The 21,595-nt window shown below is 44.4% G+C and overlaps 1 protein-coding gene across 5 annotated transcripts; it reads right to left on the reverse strand.

The window, feature by feature from the left end:
- Positions 1 to 321: 321 nt before the first annotated feature.
- Positions 322 to 19,658, reverse strand: LOC131686137 (AP-2 complex subunit alpha). Of its 5 annotated transcripts, none has more exons than XM_058970311.1 (8): positions 19,104 to 19,658; positions 18,693 to 19,002; positions 18,127 to 18,338; positions 16,391 to 18,072; positions 16,185 to 16,331; positions 15,714 to 16,130; positions 15,381 to 15,585; positions 322 to 15,307 (listed from the first exon to the last, which is right to left on the reverse strand). In XM_058970311.1, exons 2-8 carry the CDS (start codon positions 18,754 to 18,756, stop codon positions 15,230 to 15,232), a joined length of 2,805 nt encoding a protein of 934 aa, XP_058826294.1. In that variant the 5' UTR covers positions 18,757 to 19,002; positions 19,104 to 19,658; the 3' UTR covers positions 322 to 15,229. The 5 variants fall into 5 exon arrangements, with proteins under 5 accessions (XP_058826294.1, XP_058826293.1, XP_058826290.1 ...); XM_058970310.1 differs by having other exon boundaries at positions 15,375 to 15,585; positions 18,693 to 18,999; positions 19,192 to 19,657; XM_058970307.1 differs by having other exon boundaries at positions 15,375 to 15,585; positions 19,192 to 19,657.
- Between the last annotated feature and the right edge of the window lie 1,937 nt (positions 19,659 to 21,595).

The following is a 21,595-nucleotide window of genomic DNA, read 5'->3' on the forward strand; positions in this document are numbered from 1 at the left end:
AAAATTATAAATTAGGCTTCTGATCGAATTCGATCAAAACTATTCACATGAGCTGATAGTATTCTTCAATTGAAGATAAAGCGACGCATATGTCGTCGATAAAGACTTATGCATTGCTCAGCCCAATCAGCCTTATTCTGCATTACGACGGATCGCTTTTTCGAACGAATATGGTTCGATCGAAGTAGGCCCCCATTTGATTTTGCTGTCGTTATTGAGAATGCAAATCACGTTCGTTCGAAAAAGCGATCCGTCGTAATGCAGAATAAGGCTGAATCAGCCTTATTCTGCATTACGACGGATCGCTTTTTCGAACGAACGTGATTTGCATTCTCAATAACGACAGCAAAATCAAATGGGGGCCTACTTCGATCGAACCATATTCGTTCGAAAAAGCGATCCGTCGTAATGCAGAATAAGGCTGATTATGCTAAATATTGATTCACCATGTAGAACGTTCAGGAGATCGTGTATATTTCTGTCCGGTGTAGTAGCAAAATTCAGCTTCTGTTAACCTCCTACGGAGCTCCAGATTTTTAGGGAGCACATTGTAGTGGACTGGTCCAACTACTACTGAACCGATTGAAGTCTTTTCCAGTAACTCCTTTATGCTTTACAAGCGACGGACGTTAATGTTGAGAGATACGCGTTTAGTCCAAAATGCTAACATCAGATATAAGAAAGATTTCCTGTGGAGTCAGACAAATTCCACGTACAGTAAACGTGTATGTGTATCAAACGCTATTCGTGTTGTTGGCGGAGTGCAAAACGAGCGGAATCTGTAGTTGTTTTACCTCGACTAATAAAATCGAGGTATCTAATCCAACTTTGATAAAAAATGTTAAACTTGCCGAAAACAGCTTCGAATTCGATTGAGGGCAAGTGTACAACCAGCTTTTCACCGGAAGTGAACTTCGTGCGGCACTGGAATCGGTACACGGTAAGTCTGCCGGACTGGGCGACGTTGGCTATCCCCTACTGCAACATTCCCCACCGGTAGCCAAGCGGGCGATATTGGACAGCATTAACCGCATTTGGAGTGGTGAACCGATGCTCGCCTCATGGAAGGAAGCTCTAGTAATTCCTGTCCCAAAGCGCTGCCAGGGGAACAGAACGCCGGATGACTTCCGCCCAATCAGCCTGCTCCCCTGCCTCGCTAAGACGATGGAGCGAATGGTCAACATACGACTGATAGACCTACTGGAGGTGCCTTTCTCGCAAGCTTTGAAGAGGTGGTGCGTCAATCCGTAACTGATGGCCTGCACGCCGATATCGCCATACTCGACGTGGCGAAGACTTATAATACCGTGTCCTGTCACAGAGTACTGCAACAACTGGCCAACTGGAGCATCACTGAAAACATGGGCCACTTCTTGAGTGACTACCTATCTAAACGCACCTTTCGGGCGGGAATTGGAGGTGCCCAATCCGACACCTTTCCGGAGGACAACGGGGTCAGTCCTCGCGGTCCCACTGTTCCTGGTATCCTTGAACTCTTTATTCGCCAGCCTACCGGCGGGGATCAACGTTTTCGTGTACGCCGATGACATCGTGCTGGTCGCGATGGGAAGGACCACCAGATGAACCCGCCGTAAACTTCAAGCCGCCGTAAGTGCGATGAGCCGATGGGCTGCATCAGTCGGCTTTAATATGTCTCTTACTAAAAGCATGATTACGCACTGCTGCAACACAAACCATATCACAACAGGGAGCCGATACTGCTGGACGGGGTGATTGTCCCCTACCGCAAAGAACCGAAGATTCTGGGGATAACCATAGACCGTCGTCTTACTTTCCTACCACACTTTCGACGGATGAAAGCCGAGTACCGGAGCTGGCTGCGGCTAAATAAAACAATCAGTTCCCGCCACAAGCGCTGCAACCGTCGCACTGCGCTGAATATTAGCCAGGCACTTATCCACAGCAAGATATTGGACGGGGTGGACGTCCTGTAATATGGAAGGTTTTATCAACATTTTAAGCCCCTATATCAAGAAGCAATCCGCACTGCTTCTGGCTTGCTCCCCCACATGCCTGCAGAAGCGGCCTACGTGGAGGCCGGGATCCTACCCCTTCGTTGGGCGCCTGCACTCACCATCGCCAGAAGAGCACTGGAATTTTTGGAGCGGACAGCCGGAGATGACTGCTTTCTGTTACGGACGGTCAGCGAGATCCATCGCGAATATACAGACGTAGACCTGCAACCAATCGCCCGTCTACACCGAGTTCGTGACCGGGCCTGGCACGACTGCGGACCCAATCTTGACACAAGCTTGTCCAAGGCAGAATACTTCACGCATTCTTTCACGGTATAATCAACAGGAGAATACCAAGTTTCGAAGTTAAGACAATCGAAGCTGAAATCAAGCTCCGTTCCAAGCTGTTTCTGACTGCTGTATATCTGATGACGAGAAGAGATGAGCACGCTTAAACCTATCCCGACTGTCACTGTAGTTCACTTCAAGGAGACAGTAAAAACTTTCCGGACTGCCGCTTCTTAGTTAAGTCGTAATTCCCTGGGAACCATATTGTGTCAGCGTTGCCTTAAATTCGGACACGATACCCGAAACTGTAATAGCAAACAGGCATACTGCAAGAGATCTGGCTAAAAAAGGAGGAACACTTTCGAATGCCGAGCTATGGAAAGCTGTATACGGAGGTGTCCACTAAAGTCCTGAATACGAAACAATCACCTTCTACAACTTACTACCGGTGGATGCAATTGGGATCAAAATAATCAAAGGCTTCGATCCTATAACGTTTGTATCCATCTACGTATCTCCGGGATAAGACGTACACAAGGAGTGTATGGACGAAATAGAAGACCTCTTCGAAGTTCTCTAAGATCTGCAAGGAGAAGTATTGGTAGGGGTGAACAGTTACTACCAAAGCTAGGACCCCCATATTAAACCGTGCCAAAAAGGGTGTTCGCGCGCAGTTCAATCCTGCTCTCAACCAGACTTTCGCTCGAGGTCTTACTCCTCACACGACCGGATGTCAAACCATCGTCGCCGCGCGCTGCCAACGTAAAATAAAATTAAAAAAGCCTTTTTTTGTCACGACACACATAGTGATGTCCGATTTTTGCAAATAATCGATTATCCGTTAATCGAATAATTTTTGAGAGCTTGATTAATTCATTCGATTAATCGACCAATATAATCGAGTAAAATCAATAATCGATTACTTAGTAAATCCTAGTTTGTCAACCAAAAAAAAAAAGGTCGCTCGACACATTTTGAAAAATTGGGAGAAGTTTGGTCATATTTTTTTGCCCTGCGACTTCCATTTTCAATGCCACCCTTCATTAATTATGCTCTCGATTAATTGATAGCAGCTACTCGATTTGCTCGATTATACCGAAAGCTTGTAATCGATTATTGATTTTTCGATTATTTTAGAAACTAATCGATTATTTGCGTTAATCGAGTAAAAAAAGACATCACTAGACACACAATCATATAATCGTCAGACAAACCAGTCGAGAAAAAAAACGTGCTTAAACAAAATGTTAAAAACAAATTAAATACAGTCCATTTTTTTCTTCCTTTGTAGTCCGCCGCGTTTTAGTTCGTCCCGCTTACTATCTTTCGTTGAAAGACGTTGGACATTCGTCGCCGGATATTTTGCGAAACCACTATGGAAGCGATTCAGAAACGTCGCGATGTGCTTTACGAGCGCATGGAATGGGAGTACAAGAATTCCAGTGAGGTGGAAAAAAAGAAAGCCACCTGCTAGCGAGATCCAAGAGCGTTTGCATAAACTTACCGATCTTTGTGAACAATTCGACAAAGTGCAAATTGAAGTAGAGGAACACTCTGAAGCGCTCGAAGAAATAAACTCGATTTTTAACCACCGGTTGGAATTCGAGGAAATGTATTACCATGTGAAGGGGCGCTACATCACGCTACTCAGTGCACATAACCTCCACGGAAGCAGTGAAGGAACAATCGTCGAACCAACAGACGATCTGAAGGAGGCAATCAAGTTGCTTCTCGATTCGCAACGAATTCTGATGACGTCACAGGCTGCAGCTCCTAACACTATGTCGCAAATGGCTGGCCAAGTTGGTTCCGCAAATCTTTCCCGATCGTTCGCCGATGCTCAAGCACCCGGAGCCCAACTTCCATTCGAGGTGCGATTGCCTACCATCACATTGCCGGTCTTCAAGGGCGACCGAAAACAATGGTCCTCATTCAACGATCTCTACGAAAGCTGCATACATTCAAAAAACCTTAAGGATTCCATAAAGCTGCTGTACCTACTTTCCCACCTAGAAGGAGATGCGAAAAAGTTGGTTAGTACTTTCACTATCACCGACGCTAATTACGTGGAAGTTTGGGACAAGTTGAACGAGTTCTACGACAAGAAGAAGTACACTATTGCTGCACTTGTCAAGGAATTTATGGAACAACCATCGGTTAATGCGCCATCTCTCGTGGGACTACGCAAACTTGTGTCTACTTCGGATGAAGTTGTGCGTCAACTCAAGGCTCTAGGCGAAGAGTACGAGAGTCGTGCTCCGTGGTTAATTCATCTGTTATTGGAGAAACTCGACCGTGAAAGCCGTTCGTTGTGGGCCCAAAAGCTAGTCGATGAAGATTATCCTAGCTTCCAAGATTTTGTCAGGTTCCTCGAGCGAAGATGCGATGCAATTGAGACCTGTGCGTCCTTCTACAAGAAGGGAACTGACACCACAATGAAGAAGGAACATGATCGAAGAGCTAACCAAGATCCGAAGATAAGCAGAACAATCCAAAGCTTTCACGCAAGCACCCAGCAACCCTGTCCGCAATGCTCAGAGGCTCACACTATATATCAGTGTTCCAGTTTCAAGAGGATGTCGGTAAATGATCGTCGGGAATTGATCCAGCGAACCAAGCTCTGCTTCAATTGTCTGAAAGCTACTCATGTTGTAAGGAACTGTACGTCGGCGGGACTGTGCAAACAATGCAAACAAAAGCATCATTCAATGCTTTACACAAGTGGTAGCAGCTCTCCCTCGGATTCCGGCCAGGTCCGCGAAGAATCAGCAACTGTGAAGAATCAACAGTCAACCAAGGTGGAAGAAGTGAAACAAGCGGATTCTGTAGCAGCTTACGTCACGAATCTCAAAACTAGCTGCGCTGTGAACTTTCTTAGTTTGTTGCCAACGGCTGTAATTAAGGTATTGGGTAAAAACAACGTCTTCCACGAAGTACGTGCATTGATCGACTCTGCTTGCATGTGCTCACTGATCAGCCATCAAACCTTCAAACGTCTTGGCCTGGAAAGACGCAATGCTAACATTCTTGTGAAGGGTATCACCAACGGGAAACCCAGCAAGACATCTGGTGCAGTCACGCTGCAAATATCACGATTCGACGATCGTATCGTCATTGTGGTGGATGCCTTAATTTTAAATCATCTGGTTCCGGATCAACCGAGTCAACAGTTTGACATCGATACTACTGCTTTGACCGATAGTGCGGTAAGATCGAACTTCTGTTGGGCATAGAAGCTCTTTTTTCCATCCTAGAACCGGGCAAACTGTATGACGGGCGAGGCATACCAATAGCACAGAATTCCGTTTTTGGCTACCTGGTTGGTGGTCATTTCAACACATCGGATACCAACAAACGCCGTGCGGTACTCGGCTTAACGACAACAATCAACCTGGACCAAACACTACGGAAATTCTGGGAAGTGGAAGAGGTACCTAAAACCAAGCAGCTCACCCCAGACGAGCTTCGTGCTGCTGAGCATTTTTAATCCACCATATCCCGGAACGAAGAAGGGCGGTTTGTAGTTTGCTTACCCTTCGACCGTACCAAGCCGGAACTGGGCGAATCGGCCAATGCTGCCATCCGGCGGTTCAAAGCAATGGAGAGAAAATTCAGCATCGATCCAGAACTAAAACAACACTACCAAGAGTTTATGGCTGAGTATGTAGCTCTCGGTCACATGGAGAAAGTACCACCATGCGAGGTGGCAGTCGCACCGGAGAAATCGTACTACCTTCCGTATCACGCTGTCTGGAAGATGGACAGTATGACGACGAAACTTCGTGTCGTGTTCGACGCCTCGAGCAGGAGTGCTTCCGGAGTGTCATTGAATGATCGTCTGCTAGTGGGACCAAATGTGAACGAGCCGCTCTTCAACGTACTCTCCCGCTGGCGTACGTACAAGATTGCATTTTGTGCCGACATAGAAAAGATGTATCGGCAAGTGCATATTAGCAAGGAAGATTGCGATTTCCAACGAGTGGTGCGGCGCGATAATCTGGAACAACCTCTAGAACATTATCGTTTGCTGACCGTTACCTACGGTACGGCGAGCGCAGCGTACCAAGCCATATCTGCCTTGCAACAAGTCGCTCAGGACAACAAAGAATCACACCCGCTGACAGCCGAGCGGATTCTGAAAAATTTCTATGTGGATGATTTGCTTTCCGGGGCGGATTCCATCGACGAAGCAAAGTTTCCTCGCAGCGACATCACTGAAGTTCTGGCAAGCAGTGGTTTTGTTCTGCGAAAGTGGTGCTCAAACGTACCGCAACTTTTGGAGTACGATGTTACAACAGATGAACCGATTCCGTTGAACTTAGCACAAGAGGATGATTCCGTCAAGGCTTTAGGTATCAAATGGACTCCTCAAGAAGACACATTCACCTTCAAAATCACCTTCGACATCGACAGCGCGAATACTAAGCGTCAGTTACTACCCGATTCGTCGAAGTTTTTCGATCCATTCGGCTGGATCGCACCGGTTACCATACGAATAAAGATATTGTTTCAACACCTATGGCTCTATGACATGAATTGGGACGACCCACTTCCAGCCTACATTTTGGAGGAGTGGATTACTTTGAAAGAAACGCTGCATCACATTGGGAGGACTCGAATCAAGAGATGGATTCCACACTCTGAAGGAAAACTGCAACTCCATGGGTTTGCAGATGCGTCTGAAGCCGCGTATGCTGCTGTCGTCTACGCACGCTCGGTTGACCAAGATGGAAGGATTGAAACGAATCTAGTGGCGGCCAAGACTCGAGTAGCTCCTATTCGTCAGGTTTCACTGCCACGCTTAGAGCTGATGGCAGCCGAACTACTTGTCGAATTGATGATGGTGTTGGAGTCATTTTCACATCTAGAAGTAGAGTTGTTTGCTTGGAGCGATTCGGAGATCGTGCTCCACTGGCTTTCGTCGCTACCGAAAAAGTGGAAGACATTCGTGGCCAATCGCACTTCTAAGATCTTGGAGCACCTTCCGAGAAATCGTTGGCACCATGTGTCGTCAAGAGATAACCCTGCTGACTGCGCCTCACGAGGCATCACACCTTTAGAACTATTGATACATCCATTGTGGTGGAGGGGCCCGGGCTGGCTGTCTGAAACGAAAGACAGGTGGTCAGTACGCTCTGTACGTTCGATTGATGAGGAGCACCTACTAGAAAAACGGACGACGGTGATTTGTCTATTCGTCAGTGCTACACCACCTGCCAGGGGAGACCATGCAACACTGACATTCCTGCTCAATCGTTATTCAAATTTGGCGCATATTCGGCGCATTTTGTGCTAGATTAACCGAATGCGACAAAACGGCTTGGCTCGTCGAAACGGTACTACCCGAGTGGAGGGACCACTGACTCCGAAGGAAATCAATGACTCATGTTTGCAACTGGCGCGAGCAGCCCAACAAGATTGCTTTAAAGAGGAAATAAGTAGTCTGATGAAGAACCTCCCTCTTCCGGGCAATAGTAAGCTGAGAACATTATTTCCTTTCATCGACGCTGACGGCACTCTGCGACTTGGTGGTCGACTTTAAAATTTCAGCCAACCGTACGACGTTCGCCATCCAGTGATTTTACCCAAGGAACGCCGATATACCAACCTGCTACTGTCAGAGGTTCATCTTCGAAATTTGCACGCAGGGCCAAATTTGATGATCGCAACGCTAAACCAGAGATACTGGATCGTAAGCTGCCAAGCGGTGGTGCGCCTTTGTGTGGCGAGCTGCACGCACTGCTGTCGAATGAAGGGGAAAACTGCAACGCAATTAATGGGAAGTTTGCCTGCAGTCCGGACGACTCCAGCTCGTCCGTTCATACACTGTGGTGTGGATTAAGCGGGCCCGGTATTTCTCCGCTCGTCCAATCTACGAACAGCAAAAACAATAAAGGGCTATGTGGCTGTTTTTGTTTGCCTCGCAACAAAGGCAGTTCACCTTGAGGCAGTTTCGGATTTGTCCACAAGCGCTTTCTTAGCAGCTCTTAAACGCTTCTGTGGCCGACGCGGACTTTGTAGTGAAATCTGGTCTGACCACGGAACCAATTTTGTGAGTGCAGACCGAATCATCCTGGAACATCTGCAATCACCCGAGTTCAACCATGCTGTAAGTCAGTATCTGTCTGACCTTAAAATGGACTCCCGCTGGCCCACCCCCCCCCAAAAAAAAGGTTGGAATTTGGGAGGCGGCGGTGAAGAGCACGAAGAAGCATCTCCGAGCGACTCTTAAAAACACAATGTTGACGTACGAGGACCTTTCGAGGTGATTAACACAAGTGGAGGCGTGTTCGAATTCACGTCCTTTGTGTCAACTCTCCATATCGACGGACTCCTACCAAGCCCTCACTCCAGGGCACTTCATCATTAATCAACCTCTAAACTTGCTGCCAGAGCCAAATATCAGCCAAATCCAAGAAGGCCGCCTAAACAGATGGCAACGCATTCAACGTTGCGTTGATGAGATATGGACACGATGGAGGGACGAATATGTTGCCACACTACAACCTAGAAACAAGTGGCAGGCAGTACAACAGAATCTAGATTCCGGACAATTATTAAAAATTAAAAATTATTAAAAATTATTAAAAATGAGACCAGATCACCCGCGACGTGGGAACTTGCCAGGATTGTCACCACCCATCCGGATCATTACGGTGTCATTCGCACTGTCACTGTACGTCGAGGACAAAATGAATATCAGCGACCGGTGCACAAGCTAGTTCCACTCCCCCTGGATTGAGGCATTCGCCTCAACGGCCGAGTGGATGTTCGCGCGCAGTTCAATTCTGCTCTCAACCAGACTTTCGTTCGAGGTCTTACTCCTCACACGACCGGATGAACCATCGTCGCCGCGCGCTCCCAACATAAAATAAAATTTAAAAAAAACCGTTTTTTGTCACGACACACAATCATATAATCGTCAGACAAACCAGTCGAGAAAAAAACGTGCTTAAACAAAATGTTAAAAACAGATTAAATACAGTCCATTTTTTTCTTTCCTTTGTAGTCCGCCGCGTTTTAATTCGTCCCGCTTACTACCTTTCGTTACCTCATCAATGATCTCCTTGCCGCTGCAAACCCAATTTTGCTCAACGACGGAAGCACAACGTGTCTAACCAAGCAGAGTCTAAACAGAGCGAGTTCATTAACAGACCTCACCCCAGCAACCCCAGTACTGATCAGAAAGGCATCCTGAAAGATCATCAACCAGGAGTTCGGAAATTCCCACCTCTGCATACTGACAACTTTAAGCAGTTCGATCCCGCTTTTCCCCGCAAGACGACCAACGTAAATCTGAAAAAGGTCATCAACGAACTGAACAAAATTCACCCGATCGAAATCCGCAACCCAGAGCAGATGCAAGATATATACGAGGAGTGCATGAAACACGTAACGTACACAATCAACAACAAGAAAACGAACTATCTGAAGAAATTGTGGTCAGAAGATATTGCCTATAAAAACAAACAACGACGTTCCACCCTGCAAAGGGGCCAAACCCAAAAGGGAATACTGCAAACAACTAACGAAGGAAATAAACGAAGCAACCCCAGCCGAACACCATAATAAAAGGCCTGGACGTTGCACTAACAAAACAGTGGTGGGAAAAAGCGAATTATAGAGAGAGGAAGGAGTGGCTTTCATTGAACACTATTATGATGGTAAATATAAGCCATCAGATCGACTGACAAGCACAACACCATACCTTAAAAAATTCTAATCGTCTCTGATAGCGGAGGAATTTAATGAAAGGTCTTAACACCGGTTGTAACTCAAAGCGTACGAAATGCTGACCCAAGTAATCGAGACGGAAGAAATCCCCGAACGCTGGAGAATCACGGACGTTCGATCGATTCAAAAGACAAAAGGCGACTCAAGGAAACTGGCATCAAATTGATAAACACAGTCGTAAAGGACAGACTAAACGAAATAGCGAAATAGGAAAAGCTGTTACCCAAGCTTTCGTTTGGATTCAGGAAGGACTACTCGGCTGCCACCTGTGTAAACTATGTAGTCCATCGCGTAAAAGAGACCAAAGTCGAAGGAAAACAAGCACCTAGACCTATCAGGAGATTTCGACTCGGTAGACCACAGCAACCTTATGGAAGTACTGGCCTGCTCCGAAATCCCAAACAAGCTTCTGAGATGGCTACACACGTACCTAAGCAGGAGGAAAATGATCCTAATAACAGAACCCAATACAACAACGGTACTAACGAGTGAAGGACTCCCACAACGATACCCGATTTCCTCAATGCTGTTCGACCTCCATACAGAAATACTGCAAAATGGTGGTAGAGGATTGCGAACTAGTCCAGTTCGCAGATGATTTCACCGTATTGGCCACAGACGCAAACCTAGAAGGGAATCTAGGCACGGCATTCAGCGCTATGAACTTCAAACTCAACGTACAAAAAACTGCAGCAATCGATTTCTCAAATAAAAACTACGAAAAACTGGAGACTAAAGTCGGGCAAGAAACAATAAGGATCAACAACACCCACAAGCACCTGGGTTTCACCTTGGATAGGACCCTTACATTCAGGAGGCACATCGAGCAGGTCACAAACCAAGGGACGGCGAAACTCAGTACAATTAAGTTACTAGGCCAAAAGCACTGCAACGCAAGCCCGGACAACCTAGTGAAGATTGGAAATGCCATCATCAGTAGCAAAACGGAGTACGGAGCTGAAATCTACGGCGCACCTACCACAGATCCGTGATGTACTTCCCGAAAACGACGCCGATGCACGTAATACTGACTGAAGCCGGACAAATTCACGTTAAGGACAGCATCGAAATGCTAAACTTACTAAAATGCAACCGTTTGTCGGTTGGTTCCTTTCCGACGACAATATCAGTAAATACAACGATGTCATCAGCCAACTACACCCAAAGAACCAAAGAAAGACATGCATGCGACTAAGCAAAGATAACTAGCAAGTTCTTTAGGGAACAGAAAAACAAAGTGGAAACAAAAATTCCTGCAAACCTTGGCGGAAAAATACACGGGATTCCACCTACTGTATACGGATGGCTCGAAATCTCCACTAGAAACACCAACAGCAACGTACGATTCGACGGATCATCAGGTAGAAAGTTTCCAGATCAATCACAATTTCTCCATTAGCAACGCGAAACTGCTAGGTATCGTACACGTCGTAAGGATGATCACAAGGAAGGAATGCGCCAAAGCCAATCATTATAACGGACTCCTCCGGAGCATGCCAAACATAATTGAATGACTTATTTGTAAACGAAAACCAGCTGCCAGCGATGATCTGGGAAGAGATAAGAGCATTCGAAGCCAAGGACATCAGGATTCAATGGATGCCAAGCCATCAAGAAATAGCCGGAAATGAAAGAGCAGACACGGGAGCAGTATACAATTCACTTACCCTGAAGCTTACAGAAAAAGACATTTGGACGGATGGACCAGAAAATACCAAGAAATCTTCAAAGAAAAAAATGCCATGAAAGAACCAGGGAAAAAGATTTGGTGCCACCGCCACGAACTAACCCTGGCAAAAGAACAGAAGAGAATCATAAACCGAATCTGTTCGGGGCACACCCTTGCCGCGGATCGACTTAAGCGATGGGGTTGGGAATCCGTCGATCTATGCGAAACATGTGGAAGTGCAAGAAAACTTTCACCATTCACTCTACCAATGCCCAAAATTCAACAAACACAGAGTGGAGTTCTGCTAGTCCGATACTTGCTTTTGCAAGAGGCCGTATATACTACTGCGCACTCCACAAGTATCACGGGAGGCGGATAATTATATAGAAGTTGTATTCTACTTCTTCTTTACCGACGCCAGAGGAGTGAGACTCCACTATCTGGACTAGATATCGATTCATCGACTCGTGGACCAGGGACCAACTGACTTTTACTTCCCTTCCGAAGCAAGACGTGACCACAGATTTTTTCAACTCAGAAAAATCTCAACGATCTCGGCTGGAATTGAATCCTAAGCAAAATTCTGCCGCAAAATATAAAAAGTGACCTTACACAAATAACACAATTCATCAAAACAACTAAACTACAAATTTAAACACACCAATAAAAACAAACTGCACCATAAACATAAGGTTGGCTCTTCGGTTGACTTTCGAGCAGCACCGTACACCCTCCCAACACACCGAGGCGTCGAGATGGACTGATCACGGTATTAGACGTTAAATCACAGGGCAAAAAAGTGACCACCTGATTTCCAAAAAAATGGCCATCCGCCCATTGTTTCCAATTGACGAGGAATCCCTTTTTAATGCGTCTGTTCAAAACAATTGTGAACGACCTTCTGTTTGTCCACTGAAATATTAGTGAGAAACATGTTTTTTTCCAAATCGATCTACTAACATTGTGCAGTTTACTTCGAACTGCCTGCAAAACATGGCAAATCGATGGGATGTATGTAGGATCTCCAGATAGCATTGGAGGTCTTCTTCAGAAATTGGGACGACTCGGCATCTCAGTGCTGGGTGTAGTTCAGATTCTGGTCATACTCGACGAACCATTCTGTGCAGTTTAAAATCGGTTCGACAAACTTCGGAATCGTTCCCCAACCGTTTCAAAGTTCCAAGACAGACAAAAACCTCGGTCTGTTACTGTTCTCGCTTTCTATAAAAGACGTCTCCTTGCTGCTACCATCGAGCAGCTATCGTTTCTTTTATGCGGATGATACGAAAATGATCAAATATACGATTAGCAAGTTTGCATAAGCTCTCCAACGCAAGAGTACATTAAGGATCGAGACATTACTCTGACTCGTGAAATGGTTCTTAGACATCGCTACGATGATATTCTGTCGAAAGTAAACCGAAAACTGGACTTGATTCTAAAAAATTGCGACGGAGTTTCGAGAACCATTATACCTAAGATCATTGTAATGCTCGCTTGTACGCTCATTGCAGGAATCTACCGCTGTTACCGTGCTAACTGGACCGTTAGGTTTGAATGTGTTCAATGAAAACTTTTAAGGTGCGCTCTGCGGTTGACGTGACTCAATAAACTTGCCACCCTACAAATACTGTTGCCGTCATTGAATCACTGGAGGTAATACGGATCCCTTCACAAGCATTCATTTGCTGCAAACATACTCGCGGGATCTTCGTTGCTAACTCAAATTATTTTGTACGCTCCTGAGACCATTTTGTTTTCTTAAATTCCTGTTTCTTGAACCGCATATGTGCCGCATTCTTCTCCGACTCGACCTGTTTGCTGTAGTTGTTCGTGATCATCAATTTTAGATTAATTTGATTTTTTGTCTGGGGAATCTATTTTTTTTTTTTGCTTCACTTCAATAGAAATGAGTTGGCAACCAAAATTTGGCCATATTATCTCTGATCGTTTTAGGAACTTAATTATTCATAATCATTCAAAAGATAGATGAGTATTAACGATCCGCGTCGTATGTTTTCTTAACACCAACGATAATGGCCTGAAAATAATTCTGAAGGAACTTGTCCGGTATCTGAAAACCCCACTATTATCGTGTGCTACCTACTGCAGTATGAAATGCAAATGAAAAAGGTTTACTTAATGAAATGACAAGAATCATTTGATATCCCACATTATGGTCCAACATGGCACAAGGAAAAATCTCCGAAATCATGCGACAACTGGTTCAAGCACAGCAGGCTCTGAAATTAAAATGCTATTTCGGAAACGTGTTAGTAACTGGAGAACAAATATTCGAACGCAAGAAATGTAAGTGCTTTTCTACTATCAAAAAATTATACTGACCTTTGAGGAATTAATACATTTCCAGTATAACCGTATTATTGATGTTACCAGAGCAGAGGAGTACGACGAGAGCTTAGACAAAATGCTGATGCTAAATCTAACAGTTGCTGATTATCTATATATACTCTCACCGGCAATCCGACATCGTGGTTTGTCCCTATTAACTGTTTCCTATATTGCCGCCTATATTAAAGTAGCTTTATCGGTAAGATTTAACATACATAAGTTATGTATAAGTGATCAGAATCAGTCGCAAACGCATGGTCGTTGATTATAATACGCAACACTATAGTACTGGGTCTATCAGAACCAAAAAATAAAACAAAAAGGTGAGCATACACGCAGAGAAATGTCATATTATTCAAGAATTCTGTTGAAAAAATATTACAATTAGGAATAAATATACTGTTTTTAGATTAACTGAACAAGTTGACTTTCAATCTTGTTACAAACGGAAAATGCCACAATTTCTAACGGAAAGGACGAAATACATCCATGGAATCACTAATGAAGAAACACCTGGTGAGACTGAACACCGCTCTTCACAAACGAATCAAACAATTTCAAACAATTTCAATCCATAGAATTTTCCGTCGTTAGCTGTATCACCGCCGACTACGTCTTTTGTAACAACCCCTGACAATCAACAATTGTGTTGAACTAATCGGTAACCACGGCTACCATAAAAGTTGTTTATAGTTGTAATGCTACAATCTTAGCAACCTTATTTTCTGAAACACGTAAGAGAATTTGTCATTACATCGCAAATTCTCAACAAGGACAGACTTAAAAATGTTTTTTCTCGTTTAAAAACAACTCTTTTTTTCAATATATTCAGCTCATGAAGCATTGAAACATTTGAATGAAGCTAGCACCGACTATACCGGTGTAGTGCACTGTAAAAAAACATAGTCATATGGGTGCTTGATAAGAACTCCAAGCGGTTTATTTAAGAATTTAATTTCCATTTCTCTGCGTGTATTTAAGACGAATGATCCCACGTCTTTCTCGTACTTTCGCCTTACGATAGGGACAGTCGAAATTAGGTATTTATATGTTGGTCTTTCACTACCCGAACGAAAAATTTCCTACCACTAGACAACATTGCTACCAGCATAATTTACAACAAAATGAAACGAAACGAACTCTCCCTCGGTCAAAACAATCGCATCTGTGTTTTTGTCTGATTTTACACAATCGTTTAAATTACGCACGCTTAAAATTGATCCACAAGCAGATCACAGACTTCCTGCGTAACATTCTCTAAGCTGGAACGGATGGTCAAACGGAACATCTGCAAGGCAAAAAGGGGACAAATCAATGACACGCGAAAACTGTGAGGTTTGCAATTTGGTACACACACAAACCTGTGCTTGCTTGTTCGGTTCGAGACGAAGCAAACAGCCGACCTTGTGAGCTTGGGTATGGATGATCCCGGCGCACACCATGTTGTCCGGATTTGGATCAATTCCTTCCAGCAACTGCATGCCGAACCCGATAAGCTTGTTTCGTGCTCCGGGCAGATCGAGCGGTTGTTGTGCTTTGAAAACACGCTGCGCCCGTTGCTGTTCGCTGTGGGGTAAAGGAAATTTGATGAATTTCGCTTATTCTGAATTGAGTATTTAATGAGGTTGCCACAATAGTATTTCTTCGTATAAATCAACCTTAACAACCGACACCACAGCCGTAGCTGGACTTACCCTCCCAAATTCTTCCACCTCGCGAAGAACGACTCGGCATTCATTTCGGTCGGTTCGAAGAACTTGTTGATGGTCAACGGCAGCAGGACGGTAATTTTCTGCGGTGCTCCACCACTCACTCGGAAGCTGATAACGATCGACGGTGCACCGGAATAGTTTTCGATACATTCCGCCGTCAGCAGCTGCTGGATCTGAGCACCGGCTTCCAGTGTTGGTTCGACTGCCTTAATCTGAACGTTCAGCTTGAGCGCATCTTCCGCCGACCATTGCAGCGTGGGGACAAAGTTTTGCAGTACCGTCTGCGTCTTATTGCCATAGTACAGCCCAAGGCGGCCCAGATTCTGTCGGAATTCGCTCTTGACACCGATTTGTAGCAGATCGTTCTCGAACAGAACGCCATTGTTTTTGAAGACGAATCTACAGGAAAAGAACTGCTTTAGCACAGTTTAGCTTATTTTAGGAAGGTTATACTTTTTTGAATTATTGATAACACCGCTATTGCCATTTGCAGTGCTGTAAATATCTCCAAGGACGTCAATCAATGTTCCTGTCTGTGATTGCGAGGCTGGCGGTGTGCTCAGACCGAGAAGATCCGAACTGGTATTTGCGTTGTTTACTCTACAAAAAAAGAAAATTTTAGTAACAATCAAAAGCAAACTAATCAAAACAGCACATACCCTGAAATATGGTTATTTTGAGCACTATGAGCATTGTGGGCGTTTGGCACCGGACTTTTGTTGTCTCTAATTTCCGCATTCTCCGGCACCCGACCAGGTTTCTTCTTCTTCAGTACGGCCAAAATGGAGCTCTCGCGTTCCGGGAAGGATGGCATTTCCTCTAGCACCGTTGCCAGCACGTCCGTTGAGGCGACAATACTCAGCTGCAGATATTCGCTGGCCCTCTGCTGCAATTCAGCATCAGCGGACCTGAGATTGCTGTGTTGTCGGAAAACGTCTTGAATTGTGGTGCGAATTTCCGGGAATAAGTTGATAAATTTAATGTAGGTTGAAAGCAGCAGAGCTCTTGTCATCGACGAACACAAATGATACTTTGAATGAAGTAACTTGAATTGAACCATCGGAGCGGATCGAGAATCTCCTGCAATCAGATTACCAAATTCGCCCAAAATGTAACCACCTACTTTAACCATATTCTCGTGGCAGGCTGGTGCTTGCAAGGCTTCAAAAACTGTCTTTGCAGCATAGCCTTGAACCTCTTCCCGGTTGATCACTATCTGAATGACACGATACCAAACCTCTTCCGAAACGTAATCACCAGCAATGCGAATCAGGTTCAAAATCACATCCACGTACCATGTGAAATCTGTGGCATATTTCTCCGCTAGAATAGCCACCTTCAGCACCATCTCTTCACGTATAGAGTAGTCAGCCGTTTCGAGATAATTCAACATTTCCTGTACGATCTCCTCGGCATTGGTACGATCGCACATGGCGTAAAGCAAATCAACCGCCTGCTGACGCACCGATACATCCTTTTCCATCTTCATCGAAAGAATGACCACCTCCTGATGTTTCTTAACCGCTTCGTGGGAAAACTCCGAGGTAGCCAAATGGCACATCGACTCGAGGGCCAAATAGCGCAGATTAGTTTCACGATTACTCAAAAACTGACCCAACTGGTTGCAAGCTCGTACCAATAAATTAGCCTCGCTATCGTTGTGTATGATCAAGTTGATTGCTTCGAATAGAACTGCATTCTTTGCGTTGGAATGTTGCACCTTTTTGCTCTTTGGTGGTTCCTGAGCCTTGTTCAAAATGGTTTCGAGACATTCGTTCAAACGACCTCGCACACCGGGGTCTTCCGTTGGTGGATTGTAATTTTGTAGCAAACGTAGAAGTTTCACCGAAAGCCACGGTGCCGGAACGAAATAGTATGTATAATCCTGCAGATCGGTATAGGAAGCTGTAACAATACGAGACAATCTGGAAACGGCCAAACTAACACATCCTTTGTACTCGTCGGGATTCTTTTTCACCAAAGCATCGATTAAACTGGTTGCCGCCGTTACAACTCCCATGTGCTGATCATTCAACAAGTGAATAATTCGACTGGTCCATTCTCCACCGGGAATGATATCCGGACAGGTGCGGTACAATCGCAATAAACAGAGAGCAGCCGATTGTTTCACCACATCCATCGTATCTCCCGAGACCAGCAATTTGGGAATTTCTGTCGAAAAGGCCTCGGCCATGTCACGACTACCGATGTTGGCGATGCACTGTAGCGCCAGGTTAACGTGAATCGGATTACGTGATTGCAAGTCATTCTTAATGCTCTGGATAATCAGTTTGATCAGATCGCTGTTCGTGTTGACCAGCACCGAAATGAAGAGGTAACCCTGAAAAATAATAATTACTATCAGAATTTGATTTTTTCCGCATTTATTACTCACAATCTGCTTCTCGGAGTATTTGTTTGAGGACAGCAAATTGACCGCCTCCATTTGGCCGAAATCGATGTCGTGGCCAAGCAGAAATATAAACAGCAGTTTGCACACATATTTTTTCTTCTGGTAACCGTCCAGCGTTTTATCACCCTTGAATTTGCTCCGAATATTGGCGAGTTCTTTGTTGATGCGTTTGATTTCCGCTTCCTTGCTTTTACCTGCGTAAAGTGACGATAAAAACTCATTGAACAACGTTGGTTTACAATAATATCGATTTTGAAAACAATCAATGTGCAAATGAGACTCAGTCTGAATCGTTTTCGGTGATTATGTTACTAATATAAAAAATCCCAGTACATATTGAATTTGGAATGGAGAGAAAGTAAACAAAGAGAGGTTCTTATTTGCACACTCAACCTTTTAAAAGATTATGATGGCCTACTCAGTCTATAATTTACGGCTTTCTTGTTTTTGACAGTACACTGCAACGCTACCATTCTACGCATAACAATTATTGTCTCATGAACTTGGGGAATTCCAAATACATGAGACAATTTTTGAAGGATACTCACAGTTTCGTATGTCCGATATAAACACGGCTAAGCCGCGCATTCCGTCTCCGCGAACTGGTGCCATTTTGGCGAACAGCTATTTCCACTAGTGTCTGTCTCTTGTCCCAGAACCTTCGAATATTTTCTTCTCTACGGAAACTTATTTCGAATTCGTCCGTCACCGTTAGAATTTACTCTTTTTGGACTACTTCCAATCCAACAAATTTCCTTCAATTACCCGGCTGTAGTTTCCCGATGCTTCACCACATCCGGGAACACAAGCCACACAACCGCAATGCACTACCTTCCGAAGTTACATCCGCTGGCGCTGCTGAGAAACGAAAACAGTAGGTACATATAAATAAGAGGTTAACTTTCCCATCTTCAGTGCAGCATAAAAAAATGTTTTTGCAATGCACAGCGCAGACCCACCACTTCCGATCCAACCACTCGTTGTCGTCGTCGTCGTCAGTGAAAAGAAGAATTTAGCTCAATTATCTGATAACAGATCAAAACTTACATCCAGCGGAGCACACAGGAAAACGCTCTTCTTCTTACTTTCGACGTGGGCACTTTTTCCTTCCCACCCAGCGGTCTGCGATGCGTTGAAAATAATATATGAATGACTGTCGCTCGCTCGGTGGAGAAAAGTAGCAGGCAGCAGCAGAAGCAGCAGCAATGTCGCCAATCGGAGTAGGCGAACGATGATGATAATCACTTCTTTTGACGCCCTAAAATTCACTTCACACAATATTTGCAATCCGCAAAAAGCCGTCACCACCACCCACGAACGCGATTTGCTAGGCTAGGTGGATTTCGACTACGCAAACGGTCCACTTTTTCTGTCGGGAGGGTTGATCACAACACGGCAACTCCGGTCAAACGGCCACAGAAAGGATTCTTACTACTAGCTGCGGGATTACGACGGATGAAAATCAATCGATTTTTCGCTCTGCACTTCGTCCGCTGACAGTACTAATTTATACCATCAAAACGTCCGCTCGCGACCAGTGTTGCCACTTTTTATTGCTGAGTGTCAAATCGTTTACACCTGTACTAATTTATTATGGTTAGGGGGAATAGCGCTTTTGGCATAACGATTATTTGGCATAATTTTTTAGCATAATTATAAGTTGAAAATAATGCGCAACTCGCGAAATGTTTAGTATTAACGTTACTATTGAAAACTGTAAAATCCAACCAGCGTTTTTACTCTTGTTCAGTACTAATCCTTCAGGTCGGAAGTAGTGCGCATTATAGCCCATCATTGTAAACGCAAAAAAGTTTCGGTTGAAATTACTATTTTAGAGGGTTAACCACGTAAACAATCATTTCTACCATATTATATTAATATATCTTTGGTTTCTGTAGTTTTCACTATGTTTGTAGTATTTTCATCTCACCGTATGGTATTCGGTTTTACTGTGAAAGCAGTCAAGTTGAGAACTAATCTTCTCCCGTAATGATTTGAATTCATAGTAAATTTTACCACACACGATATACCTTTTACAGTAAGATTTTGCTATATAACAAATATAATGTAACAAAGAAGTGCGTCGTTCTGCTAATAGTTATGAATGCATCGAGGGGTCTAGTTTTTTAGAAAATATAATTTATTTACGAGTACTTACGGATGACTATGATCTCGATCTCTGCTTCTCGAGCAAACCTGACTCGCGCCAAAAATTACCGCAGCACCGTTCCCCCTGGTAAAGATTATTAGACACCACCCTCCCTTGCATATAGTGCTTGAAGCGTTTCGTGTGAAGCATGACTGCAATGTTTCTGACATCGTCAGCTATAACTTTAGAACAGCCGACTATAATAGCATTATTGACTTCCTGCCGAATATCCACTGGAACGAAATTCTCGACAATGATGATGTCAATGTTGCAGTACAGACCTTCTCCATTGTTATGAGCTATGCTATCGATCGCTATGTACCCAAAAGAAGCGCCCTTCAATATAAGCACCCCGCGTGGCAAACCGCCGAGTTGAAACGATTAAAAACAACTAAAAGAGCCGCTCTGAAGAAGTAGTCCAAGTTCGGGGGCTACGTGCTGCGACCACACTATGTGCATGTTAACCAAGTCTAATAAAAAGACATGTCGATTATTTTCGAAATGTGCAACGTAAGTTGAAGTCCGAACCAAAAACATTCTGGAAGCATGTAAACGAGCAAAGAAAGGAATCCGGGTTGCCTTCAATGATGAGCTATGGAGGGCGTACGAGCTCTAGTTCACAGTAAATTTGCCAACTATTCTCTGAAAAGTTCGCGAGTGTTTTCTCCAACGAGAAACTGGCACAGACCTAGGTTTCATGCGCGGCACTCAATGTACCTCAATCATACCAATATTTGGGCTCTATCAATATCGACAATAATATGGTACAACTTGCGGCAAAATGAAGGCCTTAACCTCGGCAGGCCCAGATGGTATACCAAATATTATTCTTAAAAAATGCTCTGCCGGTCTAATCGAACCTCTTTGTCATCTGTTTCAGCTGTCACTAACAACCGGAGTATTACCCGAACTCTGGAAATCCTCCTTCATGTTTCCAGTTCATAAAAAGGCGATAAAAAGGAAGTCGACAACTACTGCGGTATTACAACGCTAAACGCAGTCCCAAAGCTGTTTGAAATGACTGTGCTGGAACCCATCTTCAGCCACTGCAAACAGTATATCTCCGAGACTCGGATTTATGCCGAAACGCTCAACATCTACGAATCTTCTGTCGTTCACAACATATGTGACAGATGCCATGTCTGCCGGCCTTCAAACTGACGTTATTTACACGGACCTTTCAGTTGCATTTGACAAGTTTAATCACGCTATTGCAGTGGCAAAGTTGGATAGACTTGGCTTTGGTACTAATATTCTCCGCTGGATGCAATCGTATCTCAGTAATCGTCGTCTGACAGTCAA

Source organism: Topomyia yanbarensis, chromosome 2, assembly GCF_030247195.1.
Source record: "Topomyia yanbarensis strain Yona2022 chromosome 2, ASM3024719v1, whole genome shotgun sequence".
Taxonomy (NCBI): Eukaryota; Metazoa; Arthropoda; class Insecta; order Diptera; family Culicidae; genus Topomyia; species Topomyia yanbarensis.